We start from the raw sequence: 19,074 nt of genomic DNA on the forward strand, positions 1-19,074 counted from the left end.
CGAGCGATGCGGTGAGCAAGGGCAGGATGGCATGGCTGGAGCAGCAATGGGCAGGGCTGGAGGCCCCGGGGGGTAGGACTGGTGGCGATGGGAGTGACATGAGGAAGCACGCACCTTGGATAGTGGCCAAAGGGTTGTTGCTCATGAGGGCTGGATTCAGCCCGGAGCTCAACCCCACCATTGTGCTTCTGCAAGAGGCAAAGCAGAGGCATTAGCAGGGGCAGGGATCCGTCAGCAGAACTGGGGTGCAGCTCCCCACCCTGGAAGCAGCAGCGACCCTGCCTCACCACAGTCTCCCCACCTACAGTTGCCTACTTACCCTGTGCTGGGGTTCAGGCCCGACAAGCCGATAGCCGAGTGGCTGCCTTGAGGGCTGGGGTTTGTGCTGTTGGTGGTGGCCGGGGGTGGGGGAGTGACAGAGGGTATGGAATTGAGGGGGGGCGCAGCCCCGCCCCCGCCCCCACTCCCTCCGGCTGTCCGGCTGGGGTGGAGCGTCCCCACAGCTGAGGATAAGGTAGTAACTGCCAGAGAGAGACAGAAAGATGAGGTCTTCAGCTTCCACTTGCCCTCCACCAAGGAACCCTGGGTGAATTCCCACTCATCTTCCCGCCCAGCTCACCCAGGAGCTCACTAGTCACAACAGACCAAGACCCCCTGGACCTCTCCACCCAGAGCCGTTCCTTGTTCCTCTGCCATGGTAGCAGCAACCACAATAATCGCAGTAGGAGCAGCTGCCACCTACTGGGCGGCGGCTCTGCATACCCTGCCGGGAACTGCCCTTCCATGGACTAGAACTGGGGATGCCCGGGCAACAAGGCCCATGGCTCCCACCACGGGCCAGGGAGGGGTGCTGGATGTGCAACTCCCTGTGCTGTGGGGAGGGCTAGGGCCAAGGCTGAAACTCTTGTCTCTGTGTTCCTGGCAAATGCCCTAACCTCTGGAAAATGGGGATAATAATAGAACCTGTCTTGTGGAATGGCTGTGAGAAGTGAATCAGCATGCATCAGGGCCTTCAAAAGCTGACAGAATTAGAAGATAAGTTTCTTTTGGTGCAAAGACTTGAAATCCACACATAATGTTTTTATAACATACGTTTTCCATGAACTTTTTGAAATATCTTCAGTCTTTTTTTTTTTTTCAAAACTGTAATTAGGTATTATCAAATAAAGTAAATAAAAATATCTTCAGTCTTTATAAAGAACTTGGAACACTGGCTGGCGCCGCGGCTCACTTGGCTAATCCTCCACCTGTGGCGCCGGCACCCCAGGTTCTAGTCCTGGTTGGGGCGCTGGATTCTGTCCCGGTTGCCCCTCTTCCAGTCCAGCTCTCTGCTGTGGCCTGGGAGGGCAATGGAGGATGGCCCAAGTCCTTGGGCCCCTGCACCCGCATGGGAGACCAGGAGGAAGCACCTGGCTCCTGGCTTTGGATCGGCGCAGCGCGCCAGCTGTAGCAGCCATTTGGGGGGTGAACCAATGGAAAAGAAGACCTTTCTCTCTGTCTCTCTCTCTCACTGTCTAACTCTGCCTGTAAAAAAAAAAAAAAAAAAAAAAAAAAAAAAAAAAAAAAAAGAACTTGGAACAGTGCCAGGTATCCCCTTCTATCTTAGATGCCTTCACTTTTTATTTAGTCTGGGAAGGGGCAGCATGAGTGTCTACGGTGTCACACCTGCCCCATCCCAGGAAGGGGGCAGGGGGACTTTGGCCCAAGGGCACGTGTGTGCACATGTAGGTACCTACAGACACTCTTATATGTACATATATATACATATCTTTTCTATGTGTTATACATTCACAATAATTTTATAAAAAAGGTAAAGTAACTTCTCAAACTCACACAGCCTATGAGTGACAGAGGCCAGAGTCAAAGCCAAGCACCTCCTTTCAGCAGCCCCAGGAGGGCAGGGCAGGTTAGAAATGGAGGAGGGTCGGGGCCCATGCCCCTCTCCCCAGCCACCCAGAGCCACTGGAGGATCTCAGGCTCCAGCCCACGTCACATCCTCCCAGTCCCCCTCACCACCTTGGGCCTTCCCTGACCTGTTGTGCTCAGACTCGTGGAAGCTTGGGACAATGGCATGGTCCCTGCGCCCCCTTGGGGTGTGACCTGGGAAAAGAGGAAAGGTGGTAGGGTTAGGCCAGTTTGTCCCAGCAGCCTCCCCACCCCCCATGCTCCCTGCGGTGTGGCCCACCTCTGTCCCCAGGGTTGAGAGAGGGGCTCAGGGTACCATGCTGCGTTCATGCTATGCCACATGCCTTCCTTCCCACCATTCTCCAGTGCACCCTGGGTGATCTTAGCTACAGGCAGGAAGGAGCATCCTCAGCTGAGAGCACCCCCAGCTGCCGTCTGGCACTGCCCTGTATACAGTGCTGAAGTGACCACACCTGAATGTGTCAGCACGCTCCTGCTGTCCTGGGCCCCCTGCAGTGATCACACACAGCCTTCGCGGGGGCTGACAAGCAAGGAGGTCATTCAGTGTGACCCAACAAGGAAGGCGCAGGCCTGAAATGTGTGTGTGCATGTGGAGGGGGTCCTGAGGAAAACTGATGCAAATCTTTCCTTCAAATTGTTGGGATGTCACATTACTTGATTTTCTGGGGTCATTCCAGTCTCCTCCCTGGCCAGTCTCCCCTTTCCATCATCCCTAGAAGCCTCACTAAGTCTGACCATCGTTCAAAGCCCCCCTTAGCTCCTTACTGCCCATGGCTCAAGTTCAAGTTCTTCATGGTGAAACTTGGGGTACCTATCCTCTGCCCCACCTTCAGTCACATCCATTGCCATTCCAACCACAGTAAATTACACTGGAGTTCCTCAGATCAGACCACTCTCCCTTGTCCTCTGTGACTCAGCTCAGATGACCCCTCCTTCCTCCACACCACTGGGGGCAGGGGTCCTCTCAGAGAGTTACAGCCCTTCCCACCACCAGCAATAAAGGGGTGGAATAAGGCTGCTCTAGCTGTGTTGGATGCGGGGCAGGCTTGTGTGTGGCCAAGGGCCTGAGTGTCCAGCTATAATGACATCCCTAATGGTTGTCTCTGTGGGATGGTGAAGCCGTGCATCCCTGTGTCTGGCTATGTCAGTGTGTATCTGTGGGTGCTTGCACCCCCACAGGAGACCACTACTTCCTGGAGGTTGTGTACCCCTGTGTGACTCGGCTCCACCTGTCTGAGAGCCTGTCCCCAGCAGTGACTCCCTGCATCTGTTCCGGGCTCCATGGACAGCCAGCTGCCTAGGAGCCTCGTGCTCCCCAACCCGCAAAGGGGCCCTTGTACCAGATGGGGGCTGTAGCTGGCCGGCTTCCCCGGGCTGGGCAGCATGGGGGCGGCGCTGCAGGGGTTGATGCGCTTCTCCTTCTGGCGCCGGTTGCAGAACCAGACCCGGATCACTTCCTTCTCCATGTGCAGCTGCTCGGCGATCAGCAGGATCTCCTCTGAGGTAGGCTTCTGGTTCTGCAGGCAGAGGGCTTGTTAGCCCCCTGGCCCATCCTCCCGTCACCCCCCTGGACCGCCCATGAGGATGGGCCCTCACCGCTAGAAAACTCTTCTCTAAGGCGAAGCGGACGTTTGTCTCGATGCTGGTCCTCTTCTTGCGTCTCCGGCCAGGCAGCCCATCAAAACCCAGGCTGGGGCTGCTCAGCTGGTTGGGGCTGGGCAGGCTTGAGTCCACAGACATAGTCTCTGTGCCAGCAGGAGACCTGGGCATGAGAGAGTGCCTTCCTGCTACCGCCCGCCCCCACCCTGGAGCCTCAGCCCAGTTCTACCTGCGTCGTTGAGCCACTTCTCCAGCAGGGGCTTGAGTTTGCACATGTTCTTGAAGCTCAGGTTGAGGGCCTCGAAGCGGGATATGGTCGTCTGGCTGAAGTCGTTGCCGTAAAGCTTGCCCATAGCCAGGCCCACATCACCCTGTGCAGGTCGGTTGGGGATGAGGCCAACGTCAGGGCGGAGCCTTAGGGACTGGGCCCACTCCACCCACCAGAGCCACGCCCACAACACGTCCACCTGGTGGCCACGCGCCCTCGTTCCCACGCCCACCGCCCAGTCTGCAAGGCGAGCCCGCACCTGCGTGAAGCCCAGCTTGATGCGGCGTTGCTTGAAGGTACGGGCGAACTGCTCCAGCTCCTCCAGATCGCTTGGCTCCTCGGGGTGGGATGGTGGCTCCAAGCATTTGGGGGGCTGCGGGTGCGAAAGGTGCGGGTCGGGCACAGGAGGTGCGGGGTGGGTCGCGGCCTGGCGGGGTGGGCAGGTGGGTGGGATGCAGGGTGGGGGACCGGGATGGGGCTCAGCAATGGCTGCACATTCCCCCTCTCTTCTGCAGACTGAGGTTTTCTTGCAGACTCCCTAGCCATGCCCGAGGAGGCGCCCCCGCTCTTCTTGGCAACCCCTTTAAAGGTTTGACTGCCGCCTCATGGGTCGCTCCTGCAGCTCACCGCACTGTCCCGGAAGGAAGAGCCAGCTCATCTCACGGGTGCTCTTTCCCTGCAGTGGGGACAGTGGTTCTGTCTTCTCTATGGGGAATCAAGGACTTGGCTCTGGGTGCCTCCAGCAAGCTTTTTAACCCCCTCGGGCCTCACTTGCCACCTCTGCAGGAGGTGCTGCTCTGCCTACCCAATGAGATTGTTGGGAGAATTGGGTTTAAAATGAGCAGGTTGGGGCCGGCGCTGTGGCACAGCGGGTAAAGCTGCCGCCTGCAGTGCCAGCATCCCAAATGGGCACTGGTTCAAGTCTCAGCTGCTCTGCTGCCACTCCAGTTCCCTGCTATGGCCCGGGAAAGCAGTAGAAGATGGCCCAAGTCCCTGGGCCCCTGCACCCGTGTGGGAGACCAGGAGGAAGCACCTGGCTCCTGGCTTCGGATCGGCGCAGCACGCCAGCCGTAGCAGCCATTTGGGGGGTGAACCAACGGAAAAGAAGACCTTTCTCTCTGTCTCTCTCTCTCTCTCACTGTCTAACTCTCCTGGCTCCTGGCTCCGGATCAGCACAGCTCCAGCCATTGCAGCCAACTGGGGAGTGACCCAGCAGATGGAAGACTTCTCTCTCTTTCTCTCTGCCTCTCCTTCTCTCTCTGTATAACTCTGACTTTCAAATAAATAAATACATCTTTTTTAAAGTAGGTTGTGCAAACCCACAGAAAGTACAACAGCAGGAATAAACCCTGATGTAAACTGTGAACTTCGGGAGATAATGATGCATCAGCGTAGGCTCGGCAGTGAGCTATAGCACATGGTGGGGGTGTGGATAACGGGGACCACTATGCATGTGCAGGGCACAGCAGAGATGGGATATCTCTGTATCTCCACTCAATTCTGCTGTGAATCTAAAATTGCTGTAAAACAGTTAAGTCCTAAAAAATGAATTGTTGGAAAATAAAACTCTTAAAATAATGGACAGATGGATGATTATGGGAATTGACAAAGAAGCAACAGCTCTGTCTGGAATGCTTCAGCATCCTAAAATAAAAGATCTGAAGCAGGTGGTGGGGCAGGATGTTTGTCACCTAAATCCTTGATTATTCAAAACTTTGGCCAGATGTGTTTTGGACTTCAAGAGTTTTTCAGATATCATTGCATATTTCTTAGAAAATGTCACCCCTACCCCCATCCGAATCAATCCACCACTGTAGTCAGGCAAAGTAACAGTGCTACTACAGCAAGACTATCACATCAAGAGGGACCCAGAAAGGTCATACTCTCTCGCCTCGTGGTGGGGAGGGCCAGATTTTGAGCCAAATGAGTTCTGGTAACAATGTTACAGGAACAACTTTCTTTCAGGACATTTGGGACATCAGAACTTCAGCTAAGAACTGTATTAGTCTCTAAACTTTTCACTCTTTCTGGAGTAGCTTACATTATTTTTTAAAAGGACTATTTAAAAAATGGATAGGAAAGAACTGCAATTCATACAGGGTGATGAAAAATTATTATTGAAGTCTAGCGCCAAGGCAGCAAACTGACGCTTGGCCTTGGGGTCCAGCCAAGAAGATGCCGAAGTGGCCTGCAGACCTGACACTGCCTCAGGGGCCCCTGGTCACTGCTGCTGCCCACCACAGAGGTGTAGATCCAGTCTTGCTCAGGTCTTCTGGTTTGTGAGGAAAAGATGCAAACCTGGGACTTTCTGGAAATTTAGTTTTCAAATAAAACCCATCTTTGGCCCATTTTGAGTCTAAAACTTGTAAGCCCCTGGAATTCCATGTTTGTGCACACAAGCATTTGGGGGAAATGAGGATCAGATCTAAATCTGTCAGACTCTCAAAGGAGTCCATTTACCTAAAGAGTTAAGAACTACTAGTCTGGCTCCTCTCCTCTCATTCTATAGAGGAAGGAGCTGACCAGACAGGGAGAGTGGCTTGCCTGAGGTCCCACAGCAAATCAGTGGCACAGTGTGACCAGGCCCCAAGTTCCCCAAATGATGTCTATGGCTATGGGGTGGGCTAATGGAGAGGAGACCATCATACCTAACGATGCTGCCCCTGACCACCCAGTCCTCAGCAAGCCCTGCCCCCAATCCAGCCTGGCACACTCAGGGGACAGTCTCACCTGTGTGGGTAGCCCGGCCCGGGGCTGGGAGGTTAGAAGAGCTCCCTGGGTTTGCTGAGGTAGCTGGAATAGATTTGGCGTCGGTAGCAGGCCTGGGGAGACAAGGGGGAATACCAGGGCTAAGGTGTGAGGGAGAGGCAAGGGGACTTTTGGGAAGTGCCAAGGAAGCCATGGTGGAGGGCGGTGGGGGGTCTTACCTGGCTGACCCTGCTGGGCCTGCGGCAGCAGGAACTGAGCAGGTGGTTGGAGGTGGTGGCCGGGCACAAGCACCAGCTGCTGAAGCTGGAGGAGCTGCTGTATGTCCTGGAGGGGGATAAAAAGCTTGAGTCCTGGCAAGGGGCCTCCCTCTCTGCAATACTTGAGTCTCGAGGAAGCCGCCTGGGGACGGAAGTGATCCCCTTGGTCTCTGAGGACACCCAAGTGAACGCCATCTTGACCATGGAGTATACAGGGTCCCACCTGAGCAGTCCTAGGAGGGCTTGCTCTTTATTTACCTTTTCTTTCTTGATAAAATATTTGCCTTGTCTTACATTCCCACAGAGCAAATAGAGTCATTTAAAAATGTAAACCAGACCAAGTCTTTCCTCCTTTTAAAAAGCTCCCAAGGCAAATCATGTGATGTCTAGAATTAGCTTTAAAATACTCCAGCAAATGGCTGTGTGTAAATTGGTGCAATCACTTTGGGAAACTCTTTGGTACTGTTAGGGGTTCAATTGTGTCCCCACCCCCAATTCCAAGACATAGGCTGGAATACTGACCCCATGACCCTCAGAGTGTGATGGGGTCTTTGTAGATGGTCAAGGTAAAACGAGGTCATGATGGTGGGTTCTAACTGAGTGGGACTGAGGTCCTTATAGAAAGGGGAAATCTGGGCCAGGCTAATCCTCCGCCTGCGGCGCTGGCACCCCAGGTTCTAGTCCCGGTTGGGGCATTGGATTCTGTCCCGGTTGCCCTTCTTCCAGGCCAGCTCTTTGCTGTGGCCCGGGAAGGCAATGGAGGATGGCCCAAGTACTTGGGCCCCTGCACCCACATGGGAGACCAGAAGGAAGCACCTGGCTCCTGGCTTCAGATCGGCGCAGCGCCAGCCGTAGCGGCCATTTGGGGGAGGAACCAACGGAAGGAAGACCTTTCTCTCTGTCTCTCTCTCTCACTGTCTAATTCTGCCTGTAAAAAAGAAGGGGGGGGGGGCGGAATCTGGACACAGGGACAGGCATGGGTAGAGGGAAGATGATGTGAAGAGACATGGAGAAAAGACTGCTGCCCACAGGCTGCGGGGAGAGACCCAGGACAGATCCTTTCCCTCCAGGCCTCACAAGGGACCAGCCCTGCAACACCTTGATTTCTGACTTGTAGCCTCCAGAACCGTGAGGTAGCACACATCTGCAGCTGAAGTCACCTACTTTGTGCTCTGGCCAACGAAAGTGGAACAAACACCTGCCTCACGACCCAACAACTCCACTCTGGGCCTGTAAGTGCCACCTACAAGATACATACTAGAATGTTCACACAGACCATCTGAAACAGCTCAGACCAGAAGAGAGCCTGTGCATCTGTCAGCAACAGAAGGAATGCATAAACTGTGACTGGGCACAGTGAGATGGGCAGCCCACCATCTCATCCATCACCCGTGGACTCAGTACTAGAAGATTCTGCTATGCTCCCTTTGCTGGAGCTTTGGGAGGTCTCTAGGTTCCAGCTCCACAGATGTGCTTGGTGTATGGCTATTTATTGAGCAAGTATATGTAGGATTTGTGTACTTTTTTGTATTTTTTCTATGTCAATAAAAAGTTTTTTTTTTTTAATAAAAGGGGAAATGAGTTAGGAAAGCAGGGAGAGAAAAATAATCCCCAAAGAAGTAAGGAATATAGATGAAATCCTATTTGCTAATAGGACTGGCAAAACATTGATATCTGTGGAGCTGGGTGATGGGTACATGACTTTTATGTTTGAACACATCCAAAAGAAAAAGCAAGATCCTCCCCACACAATCTGGCTCCCCACTCCCCTGCCCTGTAATACAATCTAGCTCCCCACTCCCCTGCCCTGTAATACAATCTAGCTCCCCGCTCCCCTGCCCTGTAATACAATCTAGCTCCCCGCTCCCCTGCCCTGTAATACAATCTAGCTCCCCGCTCCCCTGCCCTGTAATACAATCTAGCTCCCCGCTCCCCTGCCCTGTAATACAATCTAGCTCCCCGCTCCCCTGTCCTGTAATACATTCTGGCTCCCTACTTAGCTTAGGCGGCCCTTTATACAGAGGCTCGTGCTAGCCTCCCACACCTCAGCTCCTGCCACCCTCTCCCTTGCTGCCTAGTCTCCAGTTACTCAGCCCCTTCTGATTTTCAAGTACCCCAAGCCTGGGTGGGTGTTGTGGTGTGCCCACCTGGTATCTCTGCACCCTCCATTACAGCGTGTGGATTAGGTACTCACCACCCCTCTTCTAATCCAGCTTCCTGCTAATGTGCATCCTGGGAGGCAATAGTTGATGGCTCAAGTGCCTGAGTCCCTGCCACCCAAGTAGGAGATCTGGATGGAAAGCCAGGCCCCAGGCTTTGGCATGGCCCTAACTGATGCAGGCATTTGAGGAGAGAACCAGCAAATGGAGGATCTCTGTCTCTGTTTCTCTGCCTTTAAAAAAAAAAGATTTATTTATTTATTTGAAATGCAGTTACAGAGAAAGACACACACAGAGAACATACAGAGAGAGAGAGAGAGAGAGAGAGAGAGAGAGAGAGAGAGAGAGAATGGGGCTGGCACCATGGCTTACTTGGTTAATCCTCCACCTGCGGTGCCAGCATCCCATATGGGTTCCAGTCTAGCTCTCTGCTGTGGCCCAGGAGGGTAGTGGAGGATGGCCCAAGTGCTTGGGCCCCTGCACCCACATGGGAGACCAGGAAGAAACACCTGGCTCCTGGCTTCAGATCAGCACAGTACCGGCCATAGCAGCCATTTGGGGGGTGAACCAACAGAAGGAAGACCTTTCTCTCTGTCTCTCTCTCACTGTCTATAACTCTACTTGTCAAATGAAAAAAGAAAGAAAGGAAGAAAGAAAGGAAGGAAGGAAGGAAGGAAGGAAGGAAGGAAGGAAGGAAGGAAGGAAGGAAGGAAGAAAGAAAGAAAGAAAGAAAGAAAGAAAGAAAGAAAGAAAGAAAGAAAGAAAGATCCTTCATCTGCTGGTTCACCACCCAAATGGCTGCAATGGCCAGGACTGGGCCAGGCCAAAGCCAGGAGCTTAGAACTCCATCCAAGTCTACCACATGGGTACAGGGGTCCAAGCAGGTCATCCTCTGCTGCTTTCTCAGGCATACCAGCAAGGAGCTAGATTGGAAGTGGAGCAGCCGGAACCTGAAGTGGGACCCATGTGGGATGCTGGTTTTGCAGGTGGTGGCTTAACTCACTGTGTCACAAGGCTGGTCCTTCTGCCCTTTTTTTCTTTTACTGTTTATTTATTTATTTTCTTCTACTTGAAAGGCAGTGAGAAAAAGAGAGAAAACAGAGACAGAGATTTTCCATTTGCTGGTTCACTTCACAAGTGCCCACAACAGCTAGGACTGGGCAAGGCCAAAGCCAGGAGCCTGGAACTCCATCTGGATCTCCCACATCTGGGTCTCTGCAGGAGCCAAGCACTTGAGCCATCAGCTGCTGCTTCCAAGGATGCATTAGCAGGAGGCTGGATTGGAAGTGGAGCAGTGGGACTTGAACCAGCACTCCAATATGAAATGCAGATGTCCCAAATGGTGGCTTACCCCAGCTCTGCCTTTCAAACAAACCAGCAGTCAGATGCACCAGGCTCGCCCCTGCCTCCAGGCCTGTACACGTGTTCTTCCTTCTGTGAGGCAGTTGTAGTTCCTGCCTTCTTCTGTCTAAGATCCTAACATAAAGTCGTCTGCACAGAGATGCCCTCTGGCACCTAATCTAAACCACGCCCCTTACCACTCCCACTTCATCTCCTTCACAACTTTCACCATCCGTCTCCAGCTGCTGCTCTTCCTGTCTACTCACTCCTGGCATGCCACGCTCGCTGGAAACAGCTCCGTGAGCATGTGATCTTGCCTGATTCAGGCGTCACTGCAGCCCTAGTGCCTAGGACATCCAGTTGGTGTCTCTGCCTCCATCCCATATCAAAGGACCTAGGTTCAAATCGGAACTCCACTCCCAATTCCAGCTTCCTGATAAAGCTCACCCTGAGAGGCAATGGTGATGGCTCAAGTTCTTGCCTAATGGATTGAACAGCTGCCCGAAATGTTGGTATCCCATATGGGGCAGCAGTTCGAGTCCCAGCTGCAGCACTTCCAATCCAGATTCCTGCTAATGCACCTGGGAAAGCAGTGGAAGATGGCCTAAGTCCTTGGGTCCCTGCACCCATGTAGGAGAATGAATGAAGCTCCTGGTTCCTGACTTCGGCCTGGCACAACCCTGGCTGTTATGGCATTTGGCAAGTGAACCGGCAGATAGAAGATCTTTCTCTGTGTTCTCAACCTCCCTCTCTCTCTCTCTGTCTCTCTCTGTAACTCTGCCTTTCAAATAAATAAAATAAATCTTAAAAAAAAAAAAAAGTTCCTGAGTCGGCACTATGGCTCGCTTGGTTAATCCTCCGCCTACAGCGCCGGCATCCCATATGGGCACTGGGTTCTGGTCCCGGTTGCTCCTCTTCCAGTCCAGCTCTCTGCTATGGCCCGGGAGGGCAGTGGAAGATGGCCCAAGTGCTTGGGCGCCTGCACCCTCGTGGGAGACCAGGAAGAAGCACCTGGCTCCTGGTTTCGGATTGGCGCAGTGCTGGCCATAGTGGCCATTTGAGGGGTGAACCAACAGAAGGAAGACCTTTCTCTCTGTCTCTCTCTCACACTGTCTATCTGTCAAAAAAAAAAAAAAAGTTCCTGCCATCCATGTGGGAGATCTGGATGGAGTTTTTGGCTCATGGCTTCAGCCTCGCCCAGGTTCAGTTGTTGTGGGCATTTGAAGAGGGAACCAGTGGATGAGCAACCTCTCTGTCTCTCTCTGCTTTCAAAATGAAATAAATAAATAAATTGTAAAAGAAAAAAAAAAAAGCATACCTACGTGTTTGGTTGGGCATGCATAGACAACATTTCCATACCAGAACATATCCCTGGTATACATAAGTCCTTCTGTACTCTTGGATTTGGAATACTTCTTATCAAGTAAATAAGTAGGTGTCCTAGTGTCCCCTCCCCTCCCCAGAGTCACTGTGACCACCTGCTTTTCCAGCCATTCACTCACTGCTGTTCCCTGTCCCCTGGCAGGCCTTTCCTTCTGTGTCCAGGAGAGGTCAGAGCACCCTGATGTTCTTTGACCTCTCACCTTTCTCACCTGAGCTGCTAATCACCTCAGGACCCAAATTTAGGGTTTGAAAGTTCTGAATCTACCTTTAGGAACTGTGCCTGTTTTGCCTTCTCTGTTCCAACTAATCTCAGCCCAATAAAAATTCCATGGCCATGTCTGTCCATCATGGAGCCAATGAAGTGGGCAGAACTTGGGGGCAGGTGCTGTGGTGTAGCAGGTGACACCGCCATCTGCAGCACCAGCATCCCATATGGGCACCGGTTTGAGTCCCGGCTGCTCCACTTCCAATCCAGCTCCCTGCTAATGACTTGGGAAAGCAGCGGAGGATGGCCCAAGTGTTTGGGCCCCTGCACCCACATGGGAGACCCAGAAGAAGCTCCTGGCTCCTGGCTTCAGCCTGGCCCAGCCCTGGCTGTTGTGGTTATCTGGGGAGTGAACTAGTGGGAGGAAGCTTCCTCTCTCGTGTTTCTCTCCTCTCTCTCTCTCTCTCTCTCTCTCTGTAACTCTGATTTTCAAATAAATAAATAAATCTTAAAAAAAAAAAAAAAGAAGTGGGCAGAACTTAAGCTTCAGGGCCATTGTTTACAATGTACCCAGCCGGGCTCCATGCCTAATTCTGGCTTCATAACCTTGTCTTCTTTTCCCTCCAAAGTTTACACACTTTGGATCCCACAACACAAGACTCACACTCCCCTGTGCTGCACTGCTCCCAGGCAATGTGTTTGTTGATGTTCACTTTTCCTCTGCTAGGCTGAAATTCCAACAGGCAGAGGCATGTCTAATTCTTCTTGGACTCCTAACTTTTTTTTTTTTTTTAAAGACATCTTTATTTTAATTGAAAGGCAGAGTGACAGATCTTCCATTTGCTGGTTCATTGCCCAAATGCCCACAACAGCCGGGCCTGGGCAAAGCCAAAGCAGGAGCACAGAACTCCATCTGGTCTCCCTCATGGGTGGCAGGGACCCAAGTACTTAGCCCAGCTCCTGCTGCCTCCCAGGTGCATCAGCAGGAAGCTGGATCAGAAGTGAAGTAGCCACGGGGCCGGCACCGTGGCTCATATGGTTAATCCTCCGCCTGTGGCACCAGCATCCCATATGGGCGCCGGGTTCTAGTCCTGGTTGCCTCTCTTCCAGTCCAGCTCTCTGCTGTGGCCTGGGAGGGCAGTGGAGGATGGCCCAAGTGCTTGGACTCCTGCACCTGCATGGGAGACCAGGAGGAAGCACCCAGCTCCTGGCTTTGGATCGGCGCAGCGCCGGCCGTGGCAGCCATTTGGGGGGTGAACCATTGGAAAAGGAAGACCTTTCTCACTGTCTCGCTCTCTGTCTGTAACTCTACCTGTCAAAAAAAAAAAAAAAAAAAAAGAAGTGAAGTAGCCGGGACTCAATCCCAGGCACTCTGATATAGGATGTGTATGCCCCACGTGGTGGCTTAACCTCCTGCACCACAATGCCCACCTGTGCAGTAATTTATGAGGTGCTTTATAAGCATATTAAATAACAATATTCAGCAATAGATCTGATAACAAATCAAGCAACGACAAAATGAAAACAACATTTTGAGAGATCCGCAACAACTGTAAGAGGCGGAAAGTCTTTGGAGGCTGGCGCCGTGGCAAGGAGGGTTAAGCAGCCACTTGTGATGCTGGTATCCCATGCTGCACTGCCAGTTCCAGTCCTGGCTGCTCTGCTTCTGATCCAGCCTCCTGTTGATGTGCCTGGAAAGGGAAGCAGAAGATGGCCCAACTCCTTGGGTCCCTGCCACCCATGAGGGAGACCCGGATGGAGTTCTGTGCTCCTGGCTTTGGCCTTGCCTAGGCCTGGCTGTTGTGGGCACTTGGGCAATGAACCAGCTCTTGGCTCCTGGATTCAGTGTGGCCCAACCCTGGGTGGTGTGGCTATTTGGGAAGTGAACTAGTGGATGGAGGATATCTCTCTGTATGTATGTGTGTGGGTATGCATTATTCTGTCCACATTGTTCTGCCTTCAAATAAATAGATAGGTCTTTAAACAATAAAATCTCTGTGTATTTCATTGGTGACAAAGTCCAAGTACCTCTAATACTGCTTGGCCTGTTGCCTCTAGTCAAAATAGAAGGAAATGCTACATTTTCAGTTAGAGGGCAGTAAAAACTGACAGGTAATTTTTTTTTTTCTCATCCAAGTTGATGGACACTCTAAATCCCACCCACAGATGCTTCCTGAGGATGGTCTGTGAACTGAAGGTCCATGGCCTCTGTAAAAGAACCCGACTCCTCACCACCGCCCTGAGGCCCAGTCCCCTGCCTGCCTCCCCTTTCTCTCCTCACATGACTGCCTTCCCAACTCAGGTCCGGCCACACAGGCCTTGGTCTCCTTCCTGTTACTGAATCCAGAAAGAAGTCCCCTGCGCAGGACCGTAGCTCCTCCCCATTCTAGATGTGTCCTTGGCGGGCCCTGTGGTCGTCTGAGACCGTCAGGCACCCTCCTCACAGAGGCCTTCCTGGCCACCAGCTGCAGCAAAGGGCTTCCCTTCTTCTCTGGCCTCTCTGTTACATCTTTCCTTCCCTTCACATTTATCAGCTTCTCCTCTACGTTCTCACCCAGAAGGAACATCGGCTCTGTAAAGGCACAGACGTGTCTACCTTCTCTCTCCAGAGAGATATCTGGGCATGGTGACATCCACTAAATGCTGATTAGAGAGACGAAGAAGAGAAAGCAAGAGAGGAGATGCTGGGCGACTGGTGAGCAGGCTCAAGACCAGAGTAGCCGATAGGGGGCCCCAGTTCCCCACAGTTGAGACACGGAGAACCCCGAGCGTATTTCATAGCGCAACTGCTCTGTTCCTAACCTATGATGAACACTAGCGCTGAGGGTCAGTGGACCTCACAGAAGCTGAGAAGGGGTGAGATCAATTCTTGCTCATCCCTAAATCTTGTGTTTGAATTTTTATTTATTTGAAAGTGAGAGAAAGAACATCCATTGGTTTAGTCCTGCAATAGCCAGGGCTGGGCCAGGTCAAAGCCAGGGGCCCAGAACTCAACCCAGGTCTCCTCTGTGGGTGGCAGGCACCCTGCTGCCCCCCAGGGTACACACCAGCAAGAAACTGGAATCAGGAGCACAGCCAGGACTTGAACCCAGGCACTCTGAGGTGGGTTGCAGGCATCCCAAGCAGCATCTTAACCTGTGTGCCAAATGCTTACACTCACTGATGAATCGTGATCACCCTGTACCACCCCAACTCTTCTGCCCCAACCCTGTGGAAGAACTTGAGAAGTGATCAGCAAATTTTCAACAAATAAATGAGGTAAAACCTCAAGTCAGGCTGGCTGGGACCAGGCCACAGACTGGGGGCAGAAAAATCGATACACAGTTTCTATCCTACACAAGTGACCTGTGTAATTGCCCACCTTCCCATCAGGGTTTGGTTCACCTGGGAGGAAGAGAAAGCCATGAGAGTGAATTTGAGGAGGCCTAGGCCCCAGAGCGGTCGGCTGTGACATGGCCCAGGTGCCGCGCCTCGCCCCAGTGCACAGGGAAGACAGCCCACTTGGCTGTGGCTCTCACCCGCCCCTGCAGGCCTCCACCCAGGCCTGCAGTCTCCAGGACCAGGATGGGGTCAGCCTGAGGGCCCATACTCGGTAGCCATTCCTCATGGGGCATGCTGTGCTCAGGTCCAGACCTCCACTCTAAGAGGTGGACAGCCTGGAGTTAAGTCCAGAGTGGGGAGAACAGGGTGAGTGGGGGCTGGGAACTGTGTCAGCTATATTGTGATAAACTGTTCAAAACGAGGACAGCAGGGTAGGCATTTGGCCTCCGGGTTAAGACACCAACATCTCACACTGGGATGCCTGGGTTCGAGTCCTGCCTCTGACTTCTGATTCCAGCTTCCTGCTAACGCAGACCCTGGGAAGCAGCAGTGAAGATTCAAACACCAGGGCCCCTATCATCTAGGTGGGAGACCCAGACTGGGCTCCTGGCTCCTAGCTCAGCCTGGCCCAGCCCCAGCTGTTGCTGGCATTTGGGGAGTAGACCTGTAGATGGGAGCTCTCTGTCTCTCAAATAACAATCATAAAATAAAATAAGGACAGGAGGGGAAGAGGTGAGCAGGGAAAGGAGAGAAGCCCAGGGTCAGTTCAGGAGGAACGTGTTCTGGTGTTCACTGCACAGCATGGTAACTATGGTCAGTAACGTGCTGTACATTTCAAAACAGCTAAGAGAGTGGATTTTAAAGGTTCTCACTTAAAGGATAAATATTTAAAGTGACAGATATGCTAAGCAGATTGATCATTCCACAATGTATATATGTATCAAAATATCACATTGTACCCCACAAATATACATAATTATTATTTGTGAATTAAAAAAATAAAACAAAAAAACTAGGATCGACTTCTTGGCACTCTGAGTGCTGTCAGCCTTGGGGCCCCCGAGCACCTGTCATTGGAACTGCCCTGGGGAGAATCCATGTGAGAACGGTGCCAGTGGAGCTGCTACCCTTGGGCGGTGAGACCAGTGGGGTGCAAGGGTCCAGTTTCCAGTGCAGAAATCCAGGGGCTGGAGCTGACTTTTGCCTGCTTCTTGTGTGTGGCCTGGGGAAACCACTTCTCTGGGCTCGACCTCTTTAACCATCTAGGACGATGATACAAGGTGTCATGGAAAGTTCTGGGCTTTGGAGACGGCCGGAAACCTGACTGCCCCTCACACACTGTGGGAGCATGGGCAGTTCCGCACCCTCATGAAGCCTCAAGTTCCTCAGGCGACAATAATTCTTACCTCAGGGGCTTTTAAAGGAATGAAATGAGACACGACCTGCAGAATGCTTAGCTGATCCCTGGCCACTTAATTGGTCCTCCACAGAAGACAGCCATTATTACTGAGTCATTGCTCTCTCAGGGCCTCAGTTTTCTCATCTATAAAATGAGGATAATAATGTTTCACTCTTCATGGGGTTGTTCTGAGACCTGAGTCACGTTATTATCCAGAAAGCATTTTGGAAATCACAACAAATTCCCCAAACACAGGCACTGGCTTCTCCCCTGTGAGCTCTCCAGGGTGGGAACCCTGTCTAGCTCTAGGGTTCAGCCTCTTCCAACAACTAACACAGCCAGCCCCAACCCGACTCTGCTGGGTTCTGCCCTGATGCCTCCACTTGCAGTGTTCACAGGCTCTTTGAAACCCTAACACGTCCAAACTGAGCCTCCTGTTTCCTACAACAGCCCCCCCAAACACCCTGTTTCTTTTTCCCCAACTCAGGAAACCACCTCACCACTATCCAGTTACTCAAGCCAAAATCCTAGGAACTAGGCCGGCGTCGCGGCTCACTAGGCTAATCCTCCGCCTTGCGGCGCCGGCACACCGGGTTCTAGTCCCGGTCGGGGCACTGATCCTGTCCCGGTTGCCCCTCTTCCAGGCCAGCTCTCTGCTGTGGCCCGGGAGTGCAGTGGAGGATGGCTCAAGTGCTTGGGCCCTGCACACCATGGGAGACCAGGAGAAGCACCTGGCTCCTGCCATCGGATCAGCACGGTGCGCCGGCCGCAGCGCGCTACCGCGGCGGCCATTGGAGGGTGAACCGACGGCAAAAGGAAGACCTTTCTCTCTCTGTCTCTCTCTCTCTCACTGTCCACTCTGCCTGTCAAAAATAAAAAAAAATAATAATAAATAAATAAATAAATAAATAAAATTAAAAAAAAAAATCCTAGGAACTACCCTTGACCCAGTCAAACCACACAAAATGGCATCTAGGGCCCCACCTTATCACCTCCTGGCTCAAGTCCCCTCATCTCCCACCTGGATGCCTGCAATGACCTCCTACCGGCCCCTTGTTTCTACTCCTATCTCCTGCAGTCCATTTTCCCCAAACAGCCAGAAAAGCTCTGTGAAGAATCAGTGAGGTCACGTCACTTCCCCACTGAAAACCCTCCGATAGCCTCCTGCTGTACTTAGAACGCATTTCACACTCCTTGTACTGGCCTAGGAGACCCTGCACACCCTGGCCCCACTGCCATTCCTCACACCTGTGACCTGTCCTCACTCACTCTGCGCCAGACACACCGTTCCCTGGCCCCAGTCTCAGGAACTCTGCAACCCCCTGGCTCCTTCACGACCCGCCAGGCCTCCACTCTCAAAGGCCGTCTTCCCAGTGAAGCCCTTTCCTTAACCACTCCACTTAGAGGCCGCCTCCCTTTTGGAAACTGACCTATTTCATTTTCCTTATTGCACATACTCTGTCCACTGCCTATCTCCCTACCAGAACATAAGGTCCTTGGTGGGGGGGACCTCTGCCTTGTTCATAGTTGTCCCTGCAGGTCATAAATGGGACCTGGCATACAAAAACATGCCCAGTAAGTGCCAGTTGGATGAACCAATGACTATGATTATTCCAGTCACTGCACAAAGGGAAATGCAAGGGGCTGGCCCCGTGGCTCACTTGGTTAATCCTCTGCCTGTGGCGCCAGCATCCCATATGGGTGCCGGGTTCTAGTCTCGGTTGCCCCTCTTCCAGTCCAGCTCTCTGCTGTGGCCTGGGAAGGCAGTGGAGGATGGCCCAAGTGCTTGGGCCCCTGCACCCGCATGGGAGACCAGGAGGAAGCACCTGGCTCCTGGCTTTGGATCGGCGCAGCGCCAGCCATAGCAGCCATTTCGGGGGTGAACCAACGGAAGGAAGACCTTTCTGTCTGTCTGTCTCTCTCTCACTGTCTAACTCTATCTGTCAAGAAAGAAAAACAAAACAAACAAACAAAGGGAAACCCTAAGGGTGGGAGGTGGGGGAAGGGACCAGCCTCAGGCATGGGCTCTTCTCTTGACCCCGTGCCCCAGAGGTTGACCCTGCTCCATGGAGCCCAGGAAGTTCTGGCAGTTTGGGTTCAACACCACCAAACAAAAACCATTCAATGGGAGAAAAAACAGCCCATCCAGAATGTGTGTTACAGCACATTGGAGCTTACACGAAAATTCCAGGGTAATCAGGCAACAGTAGATCCAACCAGGAGGTTATGGACTCTGAGATGCCAAGGTTCTGTGTGTGTACACTGACCACACCCACCCAGCAGGCTCTCCTGGCTCCTACTGCCCTTTCTTCAAGCACAGGACGCACCTCTCCTTTCTGGGGACTTGCCCTCCCCCATCCTCAGGCCACCAAGTCCAGATGGGTCTGACCCTGCCTTCTCAGGGGTGAGGGGCACCGACTGACACCTGGTCAGTTGGACCTGTTCTATCTCCCTGGGCAGGTGGCTACGAGGCTAGAAATGCTGGCACCCATTTGCTTGCCCCAGAA

At 52.6% G+C, this 19,074-nt stretch overlaps 1 protein-coding gene across 7 annotated transcripts in view; it reads right to left on the reverse strand.

Annotated features, from left to right (window-relative positions):
* POU2F2 (POU class 2 homeobox 2) overlaps positions 1-19,074 on the reverse strand; it is a 66,522-nt gene that overhangs the window by 492 nt on the left and 46,956 nt on the right. For 3 of the 7 annotated variants that reach the window (XM_062176362.1, XM_062176366.1, XM_062176365.1), the window contains 9 exons: positions 6,721-6,826; positions 6,524-6,615; positions 4,053-4,166; positions 3,755-3,896; positions 3,523-3,671; positions 3,267-3,443; positions 2,034-2,100; positions 320-521; positions 115-188 (listed from right to left, as the gene is read on the reverse strand). In XM_062176362.1, the coding sequence (XP_062032346.1) occupies positions 115-188; positions 320-521; positions 2,034-2,100; positions 3,267-3,443; positions 3,523-3,671; positions 3,755-3,896; positions 4,053-4,166; positions 6,524-6,615; positions 6,721-6,826 (1,123 nt within the window). Of the gene's footprint in view, positions 1-114; positions 189-319; positions 522-2,033; positions 2,101-3,266; positions 3,444-3,522; positions 3,672-3,754; positions 3,897-4,052; positions 4,221-6,523; positions 6,616-6,720; positions 6,827-19,074 lie in introns of all 7 variants that reach the window. The other 4 variants (XM_062176369.1, XM_062176367.1, XM_062176364.1 and 1 more) reach the window with 3 other exon arrangements.

Source organism: Lepus europaeus, chromosome 19 (assembly GCF_033115175.1).
Source record: "Lepus europaeus isolate LE1 chromosome 19, mLepTim1.pri, whole genome shotgun sequence".
Taxonomy (NCBI): domain Eukaryota; kingdom Metazoa; phylum Chordata; class Mammalia; order Lagomorpha; family Leporidae; genus Lepus; species Lepus europaeus.